The 17,126-nt window shown below is 38.6% G+C and overlaps 2 protein-coding genes across 2 annotated transcripts; one reads left to right on the top strand and one right to left on the bottom strand.

The window, feature by feature from the left end:
• Window positions 1-845: 845 nt before the first annotated feature.
• chek1 (checkpoint kinase 1) lies at window positions 846-6,206 on the top strand. The gene is made up of 14 exons (XM_008427114.3): window positions 846-1,010; window positions 1,205-1,270; window positions 1,529-1,643; window positions 1,709-1,817; window positions 2,146-2,210; window positions 2,288-2,357; window positions 2,437-2,625; window positions 3,386-3,490; window positions 4,272-4,355; window positions 4,456-4,522; window positions 4,604-4,772; window positions 4,871-5,002; window positions 5,127-5,228; window positions 5,925-6,206. Exons 2-14 carry the CDS (start codon window positions 1,206-1,208, stop codon window positions 6,018-6,020), a joined length of 1,368 nt encoding a protein of 455 aa, XP_008425336.1. The 5' UTR covers window positions 846-1,010; window position 1,205; the 3' UTR covers window positions 6,021-6,206.
• On the bottom strand, window positions 6,045-14,434 carry vsig10l2 (V-set and immunoglobulin domain containing 10 like 2). The gene is made up of 12 exons (XM_008427111.3): window positions 14,109-14,434; window positions 13,110-13,493; window positions 11,348-11,623; window positions 10,461-10,736; window positions 9,711-9,995; window positions 9,376-9,633; window positions 8,998-9,288; window positions 8,480-8,836; window positions 7,782-7,904; window positions 7,658-7,682; window positions 7,463-7,563; window positions 6,045-6,687 (listed from the first exon to the last, which is right to left on the bottom strand). Exons 1-12 carry the CDS (start codon window positions 14,176-14,178, stop codon window positions 6,539-6,541), a joined length of 2,595 nt encoding a protein of 864 aa, XP_008425333.2. The 5' UTR covers window positions 14,179-14,434; the 3' UTR covers window positions 6,045-6,538.
• Between the last annotated feature and the right edge of the window lie 2,692 nt (window positions 14,435-17,126).

The raw sequence follows: 17,126 nt of genomic DNA, 5'->3' as shown, positions 1-17,126 counted from the left end.
CAAAACAAAATGGCTTAGTTAACTTGGAATAATCAGGCTTTCTTATGGATGTCCTCCTTAATTTTCTGGAACTACTCTAAGATAGGGCATAACATTTTCCTTTCTCTTTAAAATTTTGGTTTTAAAATTTTAAAGAGTGTGTACACGCATTGTGTGTACACACACAGGGTCATACATTGCACAAAAAAACAAAGTCATTGTGAAACAGAGATAAAGTACAAACATTTGCCTCATCATTTCCCAAAAACGAAGGCACATTTGAGTGGTGTTTGTTGATTAACTTGCTGTTTTAGGCCAACACAGATATGAACAGAAGTGTACCCTTATGATATATCTTTTCAGAAGGAGCCTCATCTTTTCATGTTGATATTTTCATTGTCAATAACTGTCTAAAGCCTAATGCTGGAATTACATGAAAAATTATATATATATTTGAATTTTATGAAAAAGATTTGTCAGTTACAGGCTTAATTTTTATGCATAGATTTTTCTCAGTCTTTTCTTTTTGACTTGTATGATTTTCTCCAGCGCCATCTTGTGGAGAAATCTGTAGACCCCCATATGTAACCCGATTTATGTGATGGTTTAAGTCGGCTTTTAAAAAACTATTACCATTACTGATGTTGGTGTTTGTTTTTCATTCTAAACAAATGTTAATGAGAAGGATGCTTAATTAGTGCAATTTAGTTAATCATCCCTCCAAAATGATACAATTATCAATTCTCAAATTTTATTTTATTTTATTTTATTTTATTTTATTTTATTTTATTTTATTTTATTTTATTTTATTTTATTTTATTTTATTTTATTGCGACAGAGGGCGACAGCGCGCAGACCCTACGTTGGTCTAGCGGAAATGACGAAGCTTAGCGGAAGTTGCGTCCAGTAAAACAACAAGGCGCCAAATTTACGCCAGGATTTTATAAAGCTTCTACCGCTGACACATGACAAAGTTATTTTAGTCTTTCGTGAACCACCTTGTGCGAAAACTCCAGCTGAAGGCTGTTCAGGTACGATGAAATATAGAGATATTTAAACTACTTTTCCCTTCAAATGAATAGTGACATTTAACATCTCGCGTCCTTCCTAGCATGTCTAGACTTTAGGAATGTCAGGTTTCAAATGCACAGTTGTTAATGAGGTACGTGTTACACATATCTTGTTTGATATGTGTTATAAAAACATGTGTCTGTCTGCATCGCAGCATGGCGATCCCTTTTGTGCAGGACTGGGACGTCGTTCAGACTCTGGGAGAAGGCGCTTATGGAGAGTAAGAATAGAATGAGTTGTTATATATATTTGTACTTTTTACATAGCCGTCAAACAGATTGTGCATATTTGACCACTTGAAAATGCAAATCTGTACCCTTTGAAATATAGATGTTTGCATTGTCTGAATAATTTTTTTATGCTTAGCAGTAAAAACTGCATGATCCACAATTTAGTTTTTCCACACAATTTATTTTCATTTATTTAAAACATTGTCATGTGCCTCATAATTTAACCTTTTTTTTTCTGATTGTGTCAGAGTGAGGTTACTGGTGAACAGACAGACTGAAGAGGCAGTGGCAGTGAAGGTGATTGACACTTCTCAGGCTAAAGAGTGTGCAGACAATGTCAAAAAGGAGGTCTGCATCCACAAGGTAGGCTGCTTGTTTTGCACTTTAAGCCTCACAATATACACATTTTAACACTTATTCTCTATTAGATACTCACCCACCCCAGCATTGTGAGGTTCTTTGGTCATCGAAAGGAAGGACCGACTGTTTATCTTTTTCTGGAGTATTGCACCGGAGGAGAGCTGTTCGACCGTATCGGTAATGGACAAGTTGTTGCAGAATGATTTGTGGCATTTATTCGCAGTGTAAATTTGCATCTACAACCCTTTGTGAAAGTGCCAAGATCTCTTGAAAATTTTCTCATTCTTTCACATTTCATCCATAGACTTGAATGTATTTTATATGGATTCTATGGACAAATGTGTGCTGCAACAACATATCGTCAAACTTTACCTTTTACTTTATATTTATAAACTTTGTTGTGTTTTATCGCATGAAATCCCAATAAAATGTATTAGATGCAAGTTAATCTTGCATATAATTTTTATATGCTAAGTTTTTTGGGGGGCTTCTTCTGTTGTTATAGAGCCTGATGTGGGGATGCCAGAGAAAGATGCTCATAAGTTTTTCAAGCAGCTAATCGCCGCTGTGGTGAGTAAATTCAGACAGTAAAAGTTTGAAAAATCTACACTTGTTTTAAAGGTTTTCTTCTTGCTCTGTTTTCACAGGAGTACCTTCACAACCTTGGCATCACCCACAGAGATATAAAGCCAGAAAACATTTTGCTGGATGACAAAGGTGAGGAAATAATATGTGTACTAATTGGAGTTCATGCTTAACATATTTATACTTCAAGAGGTGTTTTCTTTCCTCTTAGACAACTTGAAGCTGACGGATTTCGGTCTGGCCACCATGTTTCGTTTCAAAGGGCGGGAGCGCCTTCTGAATCGACTCTGTGGAACGCTGCCCTACGTTGCTCCAGAGCTTCTCAGCCAGCAGGAGTACCAAGCTCAGCCTGCAGATGTCTGGGCCTGTGGGATCGTTCTAACCGCGATGCTGGCAGGAGGTGAGATGCAAATGGTGCATTTGGACTGTAGGAACTTTCAGTTTTTGGGAAATTATTGATTCCTCAAATTTATGCATTTTGCCCACAAACTTCAGTCATCAGAATCAGATCAATTGATTGATAAAAAAAAAAAAAACTAAGCTATGCTACTCACATTGTACAGGGAGCCTTTGCTCTATGTGAGGTTGTTATTTACAATTGTCATTACTACTGTTAGGATTATCCATAGATTTTCTTGTCTCATGAGAATTAGTTTGTAGCTATCCTGTCTATGTAATATAATGTATTGTTGGCACAGTATATTAAAAATCCACATTAATGATATAGCATGGTTTCAATTACACATTTTTGATAATTATTGAGTCAGTCAGTAATATATTCCATTAAATTGAAATAAGGGGTAGGATTAAATAAGTGTTCACTTCTTCACTTCTTCCTACTTCTTTTCAAACAGAAAAAAGGAAGCAAACAAATTATTTTGTTCTTGGTTATGTATTCACACGTTTTGATTGCTTGTTCTCTTGTTTTTTAAAATATGTTTGAAATAAATAAACAAATACAAATAACATTGTCAACTTTATTAATAAGGGTTTGTCACTATATTACTGTGAAACAAAAGTGTTGAGATGGAAATTGAAATTGTCTGGAATTTTTTCTTTTTCTGTTGAGAATCTGTGTCACAAATGATCTGGAGGATTTCCTGTGACTTGCTGTTGAGGTGCAGAAGCCTTTGGTTAGCATGTTTGTTTTTCTTTATCAGAACTGCCCTGGGACCAGCCCACCAAGAGCTGCCAGGAATACTCAGACTGGCTCCAGAAGAAGACTTACCTACCTCCCTGGAAGAAAATCCAGCCCATGCCTCTTAGTAAGACTCAGACTACACCAACAACTACGTGTCGTACTGAATTCTGGAAAAAAAAAACACTGCGTCTGACATGGATTGCAATATTTTTCCTACTAAAATGTATTTAGTTTTATTAATCCGTATTATGTAAAGATACAGGTGGGAATCATTTATAAAGTCATCATTCCTTCACTAATGAAATAAAAATATTATATATTGTTTTGAAAAAATGAACCGGATTTAATAGTACTGGCAGAATGTATTGTATTTCTAAATTATGCAGTTTTCTCACTTAATTTTGAAAAGCTTGATAATCAATTTTAAATCTGAAAAACTGTCAAATAATTAGAATTTGTTGACTTTTTTTCCCCCCATTCCATACATTAAAATGTTAATTTTCAAATCTCTGGAATATAAAGTATGTTTAAAAAAATTTTTAAATTATGTTTTCTATGTTTAATTATATCACAAGTTGACTTCTTGCTCAACTCATTGATCAGTTTGGTTTCAGACCTGTAGATAAATGCAGTCTTGGGTTTTGGTTCAGATGTGAATAGGCACAAACACAATTTTTAAAAACAAAATAAAGCCATACCAGAGCATAAACTGCCTCACAGAATATTGATTTAGAAAACAATAATCGATTCCAGGTTTAGTTGAGTCTGCATTTTATGGTTTTTGGAGTAAAGCTTGTATAAGTCAGTCTAAAAATTAAAGATTTTACTCATCAATTGTTTTGTATTCAAAATTGTTTTAAAATCTGTAGGTTAAATTCTTGTTTTTTTTTCATAAATTTCCTTAGGTTTGCTGTCCAAATTGCTGCTGCCCCGTCCTGATGCAAGAATCGTTATCGCAGACATACAGAAGGATCGCTGGTTTACTCAAGGCAAGCCTGATACAGGATTTTAGTTATTTTCAGATGTTATTTTAATCATGTGTCTTAATGGGTTAATATTCACGGGGCTGATTTCTGTCTTGTTCTCCAGGTTGTCAGAGATCAGGATCCAACAAAGTTCTTCGAACGGAGTTGGAGCTTAAATCCCGGACAAACAGGTCCAAGCCTTGGAACAAAGTGATGTTTTCATACAGATTTAACCAAAATATTATTCATTTATGATCTGTCTGTGTGTGTAGTGATGAAAGGATGCAGTTTTCCAGCTCTCAGCCTGACTTTGCTCCAGGTGGATGGGAATCCATGTTGTTGATCGGCCCGACTGAAGGGCAGGTCAGCTTCTCCCAGCCAACTAAACCTGAGCACATGTTGCTGGGCAGTCAGCTGCTGGGCACGCCGGGAGCCAGTCAGGTACGGCGCATTCAGAAAATATGTATTAAATGTATTAAAAATGAACAAAAACTCACATTTGTTTAATACTTTGTTGACGTGTTTCTCTCTCTAAATAGTCGCTGTGGCAAAGATTAGTCAGAAGAATGACTCGCTTCTTTACCAATGTGAACGCCGACGCGTCCTTATCTGCCCTGAAAGACGTCTGTGACGGCATGGCACTTGTCTTCAAACTCACCTGCACCCAACAGGTAAACACTTTCTTTTATTTTTTATTTTTTTTAGTGGATGGTAATTAAGGACTGCCTTCACACTGGCGTCCTCTAACTGGAGCTGGTGCGTTTTTATCTTCATAAAGTTCTCCCTCCTCTTCAGGTTACTGTAAGCACTCTGGACAAACGTAACAACAAGCTAATCTTCAAGGTCTTTTTGCTGGAGATGAATCAGCGGGTGTTGCTGGATTTCAGACTTTCTAAGGTAAGCGGCTGCATTTCAGATCGATGCCTGAATGTGGTTTTCTATGTGAAAGAGCATTCAGGTTGAATTCTTCTAAAACCTTGAACGTGCAAAGTGAAACGGGCTTGGAAACCAGAGAAAATACAGGGAAAGTGCAGAAGCAGCAACAGAAATTTAGAAAATGATCGTCCTTTTCTTGCTTTGCAAGCACTAAAGTAGCTTGTAAAAGTAGTTAGATTATTTAAGCATTTCCTCACTTGATCACATTAAAGCCACAACTTAAGTCTGTTTTATTGGGATTTTATGTGATACACCAACACACATAATTTTATGTGTGTTGAAGAAAACTTTTCTTTTTATTTCTATCAATTTTTCAGTGTTTTGATTTGGATTGAGATTGATAGCCATGTATAAATGTCCTTCCATTTCACAACTATGTGCTGAATTCTGTCAAAAAAAATCACATATAAAACCCCCAAAAACACATAAATATGTAAGGAAATGAAAACTTTCTTTATCTTAAAATTGCATTTATCTTATGGAAGGAAGACTTTGAACTGTTATTGAGATGCACCAGAGCGAACAGACAGATTTTGCAACCAGTCATTGCCTTTTTGTACAAATATTGCTTAATCGCTTAAGAGAATACATCAGATGCATTTTGGGAGTTCTTGTTTGCGTTGCTCTGAAACGCTGAAATGACTTTTGCCTTTTCAGGGTGACGGATTGGAGTTCAAACGACTCTTTGTGAAGATAAAGCAGAAGCTCGGAGATGTGGTCTGCACTCAGAAGATTTTACTTACCATCACATAATAAGCAGAAAAACACACGCTGTCATGGACTTTAGAGACAAACTGTATATATTTGCATGTTCATGTTGTTGACATTTGTTTGCTTTTATACACTTGAAAGATCAAGACTTTATAGATCACATGGTTTTCTATAATCTGCCATTCATAAAGACTGAAGTGTTCTGGTTGTTTTTGATATGTTAATGTTCAAAGCTGAATAAATTAATAAAGATATGTGATAATGAAAAAATCGTACATTTCAATTGATACACAAACGCGTATTACTATCCTCTGCAAATCTGAAAGAATTTGAAGTTAATGTGTAATGAAGACGAACGCCTGCTAAGGTGAAAAGCTAAAAAAAACACTTAGCATGTACATGAATTTACAATTCATGTAAATTGACCGTCTAGCTCATTTTTGCAGTGCCTGACGTTTTTAAACCAACATCAAAATGTTTTGTAAGATAAATAAGACAAATCGACGTGCATGACCCTATCTACAAGGGCTCCAGTGTAAACTACAGCTGGTTTATTTATTCTAGGATTCTGCAGCCTTGACTGTGATTGTGACGCTCACTGGCTCGTTATCGTCTCCAGAGGGAGGAGCTTGACTGGTGGGGGTGGGAGTGGCACTCCTGGGTGAGGCGGTGAGGGGCGAGGATGCCCTGGGTATAGAAACGGCCGGGCCTGAAAAAGATCAACATCAAGGTTCAACATCCAGTAAATGAGAAGGAAATATGTCTCGAAGTTCAAACAACCATCTTTATTTGTGTAGCACATTTCAGCACAAAGACAGTTCAAAGTGCTTTACATTATAAAAGTTATGATGTAAAGAAAATAAAAAATATATATTGTCAGTCTTTGGTTTTTAGTATTGTCAAAGTGTAAATAATTTAATCTGAACAAACTAATTTTTGTGGAGTCTGTATATATATATATATTATACATATACACAAAACTTCTCAGTAATATATATGAGCTTGTTTTAAGTAAATAGTTCCTTCATATTGAGCTAGTTCCATTGGAAGATTATTTCACTTATGAGACTTTTCCCATTTTGTAAGGCACATAATCTGAAAATGAATATTAAGGAATTATAGACATAAAACAAGGTCATATATCTTGCTGTAAAGATATATTTTTTTCAAGCATATTAGGATATTTGCACTAGAAATGGACCAAAATCACTTGGTCAGATTTAGTGTTTTTCCACCGTTGGGTTGAAAATGTTGATGTTTCTGTAGATTAGTAAAACAGTATATGACTAAAAACAATAAAATTAGACTAATAAAGCATCAGATTTTTCCAGAATGGTTTTAGTTTAAAGGTCAAAGGCTGTCAATTCCAAATAGTGTGAAGCAATTTTGGTGGAAGGGCTTTTAAATAAACTGTTGATTCTTAACAAAATGTTATGTTGATAACAACAGAAGAAAAGAAGAAACGGTTTTTGAGGTTGACTTGCCTGCAGTTGATAATCCCCCGATGTCCTCTATCCCTCCATCTGACCCTCTGACCATTTCATCCTCTGGAAAATTAATGTTCTCTCTTGACTGGCTGTGCTGCCTAGAAATAAACAAACAGGAAAAAAGACATGGATTATTTATTTGGGAAATGAGCCTCATACGGATAAACAAACATCAATACCCAAGATACTCACATGCCAAACAGCAGGTCATGCAGTCCTGGGGGAACAAAAATACATTAACGCATAAAAATGTTTAAGTGGCTTTATTATTACATGCTGCATTTGCTAAATTGTGATTCTCCTGTCTAGGACTCACTGGGGTTGTTGTTGCGGTTGCGGATTATGTACATGAGCAGCAGGACGGTGAGAATGGCTGCGAAGAGCATCCCGCCTATCGCTGCTCCGATCACAGCAGGGTACATGTTGCTGCGTGGTTCCGCTGCAAGAGACCACAGTTACAGATTGCAAAATAGTACACCTCTGAAATAAATAAAAAACAACAAGGAAATAGTTCATTCTGAAAAATACGTTCTGTAAGAATCTGAAGTGGTTCGAAACCAGTTTGTGCTGCAAACATAGAATTGCAAAACTGGGAAAAATGTATCTTACTCTAACCTAAATCCTCTAGTTAGCCCAGTAAAATTTCTACAACATGTATAATCTACTTATTTTGACAAATCAAGTGTTTTATAAGAAGAATCTAAATGGGGTCAGTTTCTAGAAAGTTTAGAGGGGAAGGAAGTGGAAACAGAGAGAAGTTGGGTGAATGTGCCAGTGTCAGGTGTGTGTCAATGTGTGCTTTTTTGTTGTGTGTGTGTCTTTCACCTAAGAGAATAAAAAGAAAAACAAAATTAGATTTTAAACACAGTAATCAGGGCAGCAGCAATCACAAAAAACTGATGGCTGAAGAGATTTAAAATATCTGGTCCAGTTATTGGCCTACGTGATCTGCCTTTTCCTACTGTTTCTAAATCTTGCTTGTATTATTGCTTTGTAAGAGTTCACTTGCTGTACCTGGAGTTTTTGTTGGAGACGGGTGTCCGATGGTGCGGTGGTTGATGGGTGTTATGCGGAACTGGTAGGTAACGGTCGGAGTCAGTCCTCGAACTGTGTTACTCCTGCTGCTTGGATCCTGGATGATGGTACGGTACCAGACTTGGGAACCAATCCTCTCCTCCATCTGCAGCTGTGAAATATTGCTGCTCCCTCTCTTGTTTGGTCGCTCAGACACCCACTGGTGCTCCAGGTGGAAACCAGTCCATCCTCCAGTCTCCTCCGTACCGTCGACCTGCCACTCCAGCTCCACCTCGGTACGCTGTCGGCTGTTGTACGTCGCTCTGATCAGGGTGGCATTGGGCGGCATGGGGTGCTCTGATACAAAAAGATATAAACACTTGTATAATATTTTACTTTCTGACATTTAGCAGGTAAAAATCGTCACTAAGAATTTAACTTTATTGAACCAAATATGAATGTTACTTCTCCTAACTTCTTCTAAGGACTTGGAAAGAAAAATGAAATCTGATTCTTACTCTGGACCACCAGAGTGATGTTGATCTCAGCGCCTCCCACTGCGTTTGAAGTGGAGCATCTGTACTCTCCGCTGTCCTGCATCTCGTCGGTTTCTCTCACAGTCAGGTTGGCCCAGGCAGGCGTTCGCAGCAGCAAGTACTTTGAAGTGTCTTGGACATCTACGCCCTGATTGTTGAACCAGGTGATTTCATTGGCTGGAAGGTTATTGGCTCTCAGATTGCAGGTGAGCTGAACGTCACTCCCCTCGAACACAGAGATGACTCTGCGCTGCGTCAACAACACAGGGGCCTCTGAAAATTAAAGATATTAAGTATTTTTTAAAAAACAAAAATCCCTTCTGCTGTTTACCGTTTGGTACAGTGATTGTAAGGACTGACCCAGTGTGAGCCTGCAACTCTTTGTTTCCACCAGAAGTGGGTGTTTAGCATAGCAGGTGTATGGTGTCCCACTTCGGGCCGTCCCATAACGGAGGACCAGGATGTTGGAGTTTTCTTGTCCTCCTTTGCTTTGGCCCCCTGGTCCCTCCCACCACACTAGGGCCTTTGGGGCCCCTCCGTCCCAGGAGCAGGACAGCATCAGGTATTGCTGAGTGTTTGTGACGTAGGCAAAACACACCGGTTCTGCAGGGGGAATGTCTGTAAGGAGGAGATGTATGGAAATAAAACATTATATGACAACACAAAAACCCTTTTGTCATCATTTGTGTACTCACATGTCCGTGTGCTGCACTCTGTCGTTTGCTTCAGAGCAGGATGGGCGCCCACACATCTGAACAAGCTGTTAGAGGTCACGCTCTGAGTGGGCAGAATGATGGCAGCGCCACTTTGTATATTCGTTTGTTGTTCTGCGTCCACCTGGGTTTTTCCTGCCTGCACCAGATCTCCGGTCCAGTCCAAGGACGGGGAGGGAAATCCCCCGGCCCAGACGCAGAGCAGCTTCAGAGCGGTGTGATTCAGAGCGGCCTCCACAGAGCAGGAGGGGGAACCGTCAGGAGGGTCTGCAAGGATACATCATAGAGTGGCCACGCAGTGATGTTCGAAGTGGAGGTAAATTCATCAGGACACATTCTTCAAAATGCTGGGTTTGAATCTTTTCATGTGGTTAAAGAGTAGAGTGAATCAAAAGTAACCACCTCTATGATCAACCTGTACTTGAATGACATGGCTGCAACAAAGGGTACCTGAAAAAGTACCTTCAAACTCTCCGAAGGTCCAACTCCTGAACAGATCTGCAATACTTCCTTTCTCTTGTTTGTTTATTTATGTTGTTGTGTGAGTTTGATCTGACGTCTGAATGAGTGAAAATGAAATACTGAATGGTGTAAGAATAAAGAAAGAAAGTTTAATGTGGCGAAAGAGGAAAGACCCCATCTACAGTTCTGCTTCTTATTGTACCAAGACAGAGGGTGAACAAAAGAGCAATAGAGGTAACAACAAGACCTGAGGTCAGAGGTCACACTCACAGTAGACAGTCAGGCTGATGGTTTTTTTGGAGCGGGTGTTCAGGTATGTGTTCTGGGCCAAGCAGGCGTAGTCTCCTGTGTGCATGCGAAGGATCTTGGTGATGGTGTACTGCGGCCCGCTGTAGACCTGGGAGTTGTTGTAGAACCAGACGTACTGACTGACTGGATTGGACGGGGCTTGACACATCAGTGAAACAGTCTCTCTCTCCAATGCAGAGTAACCCCGCTCCGTTATACTGTAGGGAGTCACGTCTATCCGGGGGATGTCTGGACCGTCTGCAGAGAAAGAACATGGAAGCATCAATGAGATGAAAGGCCCAGATGGTCCAAGCACTGAGACCACGTGTCAGTTTGGGGTGGGAAGACATGTCTTAGTGTTATAAGGAGTAAAGTTTTTACTACTCTGTGCTACATTCAATTGGATGAAAAGCAGCCAATCAGCATCACCAAATAAAAACACTTCAGTAAGAAAATGGGGTCAGATTTACTAAACAAAATTTGAGGTTTTATAACAAACATAAGACAAAGTAATAAGATAAACACATGAATTTAGAAGGTGAACTGTGATCCGTGTCGTGTTTAAAGCTTGGGATATTTTTTATGAGATATTATTGAACTTCATATTGTTTTGTTGTGTCTAGTGTCGTCTTTTGTTTTTGTTCTTGAACAAACACCTTCAGAGAAGAACTGGACTTATACTGATATTAAATTATACACTTGTGGACTCTGCTTATTGATTATTTGTCAGAGCAAAGGAAGATTAATAAAAAAAAACTTTTTTATTAATGTTCATTTCTGAAAACAGAAAATAAATGGGAATTTGCAAATATACTAACACTCTTTCAAAAGATTATAAAAGATGATTAAATAAACTTCTTAACACTCACAGATGGTGTCCAGCCATAAACGGTTAGAGCTCTCACTGTTGACGGGATTGGTGGCGATGCAGCGGTACCAGCCAGTGTGGTTTCTGTTGACGTTCGTCATGTTGATGCGGTTGCTGCTTCCCTGGGCCACCACCGTGATGTTGCCACTGTGGGTTTCGTGCTGCCATACGTACTGGATTGGCCCGGTTCCGTTTTCCAGGTTGCATTGCATTGACATGGTGGAGCCTTCCACCGGAGACACTTCGCTTAGCGATAGATACGGCTTACTGACGGGGACTGCGTTCAAGAAAAAGACAGAAAGAAATGAGAGTTTTTTTGTATGCGAATAATCATTGTCATTATGTTGTGTTTTCACAGTGCATGACTGAACCAGTCCATGATCTCTGACTCTTTTGTTTTGCTTGATACTATACCAGCTTTAAGGCTACTTGTAGACTGAATGACTGTTGATTCTGTTGATTATCAAAAAAAAAAATGGACAGACTTGTTTTTGTGTAAAACCATTACACCTGATCTATGATTTGTGTGTTTCTTTTTAAGGTCACACAAACTGATTTAATGAGCTTGGTGCCAGACACAAACATATCCCCAAAATAGAAATAATAATAATATAATGTTACGGCCCTGGGCCTTTAAGGGCTGGGCGGCAGGTTTTGCCTTTGTCTGTCCTTGTGCTCCTCCCCTTTACAGGTGCTGCTGATCAGGTTGATTGGGTGCGCAGAGTACTTAAACCTGGCTGTCTCCATCTTCTGGTCGCCTTCAGCATCCACTCTGCCTTGACGCTTGTAGTGTTTTGTTGCCAGGCCTCAGCTCCCTTCCTTTTTGCACTTTTGAGTTTGTCTTTGCACTTCAACACTTCCATATGCACTCATACAACACATCCAAGCATTTGCATTACACCACTGATATTAATATCCACAATCCATTGTTGTTTTTGTTAATAAATATTCATTTTTCTACACTTTAACACCTGCATGGTCTCCCGTTTTGTTATGACCTTGAGCCAGTCGTAACATATAAGTTTTAAACTTAGTCAATATTTCAAAGCACACCAGCGAGTTCACCTGCAAGTGGCTAAGACACAAAATAAGGTTTTGGAATGATCTAGTCAAAGTCTGGACATGCATCCAATTAAACAGTTGTAGACTGATCTTCAAAAGACAGTTTATGCTCAAAACCCCCCTAACGATGTTGAACTGAAAGAATTGACCAATTTCATCTACAGTAAAAATTAGATTAAAATTTAAAGTTTTTGAAACTTTAAATGTTTTCAGAACATGTGCTTTGTAATTGTGCATCCTCAGTCAGGGGCTAAACTGAGCACTTAAAGTAGATGTTTCAAATAATTCTAATGGAGGAGATCAGGCTTAATGAGAAAAGAGGACTGGGAACCAAAACGGTCCGAAATGCTTGATCTACAACATTGGACAAAAACGAAAAACCTGTAAAAGAAAAATGTTTTTTGTTTCAGTCCAGTTTGCTTCACATTACTGTAAGGAAGCAAACAAATAAACAAGCAGATAAAAACTATGACTTGGCATCCAAAGCAAGGCAGTATGGAAGACTAATTTTTAAAAACTATATTGCTTCTTGATTTTATTTATTTATTTTAACAAAAGACAACTGTTGACTCGTTGGTCACTGATTTGGTGATCAAAAATGTTACACTTACCAGAAGAAGTGTCAAAGTATACAAGAAAAGCTGAGCCTGTTACGTACACCCTGCTTGACGAAGAAACGTAATTTGAGTTGAGAGTCTTACCTCTGACATTGAGGTGAACGTAGTAATAGTAGACTACGGGCTCCTTGTCGACATTGTAGAAGGCCTGGCAGGTGAACAGGCCATGAGCAGCCAGGGGCAGCTTCTCAATGCTCACTGCTGCACTGTTTGAGATGATGGTCAACTGTCCAAGTGTCTCTGCAAGCTGCTGGATCCTCGGCCCCTTCCCCAGATTATACACCACTGCTCTGATGCCGTCAGTGCCGGGCTTGGTGAAGCTCCATATGTAGATGTCAGGCATGCTGGTGCCACACTCCAGGATCACGGCTTTATCCACCACCCCATAAATGACAGTGTCCTGGTAGACCACCTCCCAGTTTGGATTGATGTTTATAGATGAAGTTGGGACAGGGTACACTAACGTGCCTGCAAAAGGGTCATGGAGAAAGATGGTGGTGTCAGGTGCCCTGCTGGTGTCCTGCTGCAGGTTTGATTACACTGCGAGTTTCAGGAGAGGTTCACAGGATTCCAACACAATCTCACTTTATTTTCAAATGCAACTTGGAAAAATGTGTAACCTTTTCAAATTTACTATTTCTCTGAAAGTATAGTCATGTTTAATTGTTATAAAGCAAATATAGAGGAAACAACAGCACAAAAACTGAGAAAAAGTAATGATGTAATTGTATAAGTTATGTTGGAAGAAATTGATCATTTGGATTTGAATCTGGAATGAGAAGATTTTTATTTGTGGCTTTTATGGCCAAAATACAGTGGAAGTGGAATGGAAAGAATGCAGTCGTCTGTGACTGATATATTTCTTGTTTTTATTTGTATTTAACTATTTTTTAGAATTATTCTATATGCTGACAGGTGATAAGAAAAGTACATTTTACTTGTAGTTGCCTAGAGGAAAATCATGCAATTAAATATCAAAATAACATTGCGCATAAAAGGATAATCAAATATTTAAGAGCCAAAAAGTCATTTTAAAAAGTAATTTGGTGTTTGTAATTGAATTCAAACTCCTTCAATCCTTACCGTGTGCAGAGAAGGTGAATGGACCGGTCGTGAGATAAAGAAAGGCCAGCCCTAGCAGTTTGGCCACCATGGTACCATGATGATCCTGAGTCCAGCTGCTTCTTTACTCTGAGAAATACTATAGAGCACAAACCGAAAAAACAAAACAAGAACTCCAAAAAAGAACTTGTAAACACCAAGGCTCTCCGTCTGAGTCACAGTTTCTTATCCACAGGTTTCTTCAAGAGTCCAGTTGGAGGCACTGACTTCATTAGGCTGAGAGTAGGAAGAGACTGATTTAGATTCAATTATTGATGTGTTTTTCCTTTCTCTCTAGTTCCCTGTGCTTCTCTGTGGGGTTAGAATGACACTGTGTCACTGGACCCCGGCATTATGTAGGACCGACTCATAGGGTTACCCTTCTGCATGCACTCATGCATGTTAAATAAGACAAAGTCAAGGCTGCGTTATATAAATCTGACATCCACGGTGTTAACATGAGCATTTCTTCCTGCTGGACAGTTTATATTTCTAGATTATGATGCAAAACATTCAAACGCTGAGTCAGCATGATTTGATGTTGTTTTTAGATTTTCCACTGGAAGTTTCTCTGTCAATGAACGCTGTTCTTGCTGAATCCCCACAGCATGACACAGCCCCTTACTTACTTCATCAAAGGCATAGTGTGTTCAGGGGGGAGTAAGTGTCAATTTTCCTACACAGAGTTTTGCATGTAGACTCAAACATAAAATGTTGGTGTCATCTGTCCATAACCCTGCCTTTCACATATGTGCTGTGGACCCTGCACAGTTTCATGTTACATAAAGGCCAGATTTGTTGAGTGCAAAACTAATGCCTTGTCAAAAGATTGTCTCACTTGAGCAATGGCCCTTTGCAGCTACTCCAGAGTTGCCTTAGGCTTTTTTGCAAGTAAAATGTCACATTAAATGTTCCTAATGTGGAAAATGCCCCAAAACCAAACCTGGTTTTCAGTCATTTTAGCAAACGGTGTCCAGCCTGGCCTGGCATGCATCAGAGTGTTTCCTGCCCAGTCCTTCTTACCTTCACCCTGCCTTTGAGCACCTGACACCTGCATCTGCACTCCAGGAACATTACATGTCTGAAAGATGGTGCCACTGACACTGAATAGTTCTCTCTTAGATTTAGATCCAGTTCATTAAAGTGTTGACAATATGGATGAAGTTTAAAATTTTGCCGTTAATGCTCTCAGGCAGCGAATCAAAATGAGGACAGAAAACTGTGGTGGAAATAAACTTAGCACACATGCACAATATTTATACAGCTATAGATGTTACCTTAGTTAGGGTTTGTTAGATGCTATCTTACACTTATTATTTTTTTTACTTTTCAAAGGTTTTAATACAGTTTTGTTTTGATTTAATAAAAATTAGTTGAGTGAGAGATTTATGCAATAAACAGAAAGACTCCACTCCAAAGGAAGTGAGTTCCAGAGTCTGGGGGACAGTGAATAAAAAGCTCTGTCTCTCTTTTGTTTCCAGCTTTGTATAGGCCACCATCAGCAGGCTCTGATTATTAAAGGACCTTTGCGCACCTGCCAGGAAAGTACGTCCTCTTGTGTAACCTAATGCTTGGCCATGGAGAGCTACTAGAGTCAATACAGGACCTCAAAAAGTGCACTCTGAAACAAAGTGGGAGCCAATGGCGTTCACTGTTTCCTGTTTGGCCTCCTCACCGTGGTGGAAGAATTTTGGCCCACTTTTCTTTACAACTCTGCCAGGGACGTTGCAATCATGGAAGAAGGTGTTCTGATCAGATTGAAAACCTCAGCATAAATGCAGAATGCAGAGTGTTTTTAGAAAATTAAGAAATAATCTGGGGATGCGTTTATTCAGCAGAAACAAAGTGGAGCAGAGTTGATAGAAAGGTAGATTAATTAAATACAGGCGGTCTTAAGAGAAAACCTTTTAGAGGCTGGAAAAGGTCAGGTGCTGTGCTGCATGTTGACCCTTCAGCAGGGCAGTGACATCAAAAAGCTAAATATATTGGATCAAAGTATGGTCATGTGTCAGAATAATTAAATCAAAATCAATTCAGACTTCTATTGAGAATCTGTAACAAAACTTGGAAATTGTCCAGTTTGACTGAACTTGAGTCATTATGTAAAGTAAAATTTGTAGAAAAAAAAACAAAAAAAATGTATTCACATATATGAAGCTGGTGAAAAGATGCAAGCACCTGTTAAGGCTGTAAAATGTATTTTATGAAAAGTTAAAGTGAGTGTGAGTACTTATATTGTATAAAAATATGAAATGCAAATTTCATATTTTTTTTCCTATTTGTTTCATTTATATCTTGCAGTCATTTAACCTATTCTGCCCAAAAAGAATGATATAAAAGTTGCAAAAATCTGATATCTTCATGACTAACCCCATTAAGTTAAAATAAAAGGCTTCACATTGTAATCTCTAAGGTCAGGAAGGATTAAAGAGGCACAGAAAACTTTTTCAACCAGATTAGGATCTGAATAGATTTTTAAAAATCAGGCATCTGATCATAAATCTGTGTGCTCACAATGTTCTGCAATGTCCATGGCTTTAAATTCCCACATTTAAAGATAAACTCTAATGTACTTATTTATCTTCACGGACGCACCATTTCTGAATTATGTGTTTGATTTTAACAGGAGACTAAGCAAGCTTACACAAGCGAAAGAGGAGGAGAGACTGTCAAGTGGATCCGTGAGAATGTAATGTGAGATGTTTTTCATGAATGGATGCAGGACAGAGATCAGTTTTCGTTACCTGGCAAGGGCAAGCAGAGACTCAAATTTAAGGTCAATAGCTCTACAAGGTTTCAGTCTACAGCTGATATCCATATGAAATTATACAACAAGTTACATTAAATAAAATGAGAAAGAAAACAGCCATTGTGTTTCTGACACTTTGTAACCCAGTGTTTCTTTTAATCTACTCTAAAGACACAATGTCCTCTTAATGTTAGTAATCGTTTATGCACCAGATGTAAATCTGAAACTGTTTCATTTCAAAGTGGGGATTT

The sequence above is a fragment of the Poecilia reticulata genome, chromosome 14 (assembly GCF_904066995.2).
Source record: "Poecilia reticulata chromosome 14, P_reticulata-male-v2, whole genome shotgun sequence".
Lineage (NCBI taxonomy): Eukaryota > Metazoa > Chordata > Actinopteri > Cyprinodontiformes > Poeciliidae > Poecilia > Poecilia reticulata.
This window is presented reverse-complemented; position numbering and strand designations above follow the sequence as displayed.

Excerpts from the sequence above, each read along its gene's own strand:
- vsig10l2 (XM_008427111.3), bottom strand. The coding sequence starts at position 14,178 with ATGGTGGCCAAACTGCTAGGGCTGGCCTTTCTTTATCTCACGACCGGT. Across the intron at positions 9,634-9,710 it reads AGAGTGCAGCACACGGACAT|ACATTCCCCCTGCAGAACCG; the intron begins GTGAGTACACAA and ends TCCTCCTTACAG. Across the intron at positions 9,289-9,375 it reads GAGTTGCAGGCTCACACTGG|AGGCCCCTGTGTTGTTGACG; the intron begins GTCAGTCCTTAC and ends TTTAATTTTCAG.
- chek1 (XM_008427114.3), top strand. The coding sequence starts at position 1,206 with ATGGCGATCCCTTTTGTGCAGGACTGGGACGTCGTTCAGACTCTGGGA. Across the intron at positions 4,523-4,603 it reads CTTAAATCCCGGACAAACAG|TGATGAAAGGATGCAGTTTT; the intron begins GTCCAAGCCTTG and ends CTGTGTGTGTAG. Across the intron at positions 5,229-5,924 it reads TGGATTTCAGACTTTCTAAG|GGTGACGGATTGGAGTTCAA; the intron begins GTAAGCGGCTGC and ends TTGCCTTTTCAG.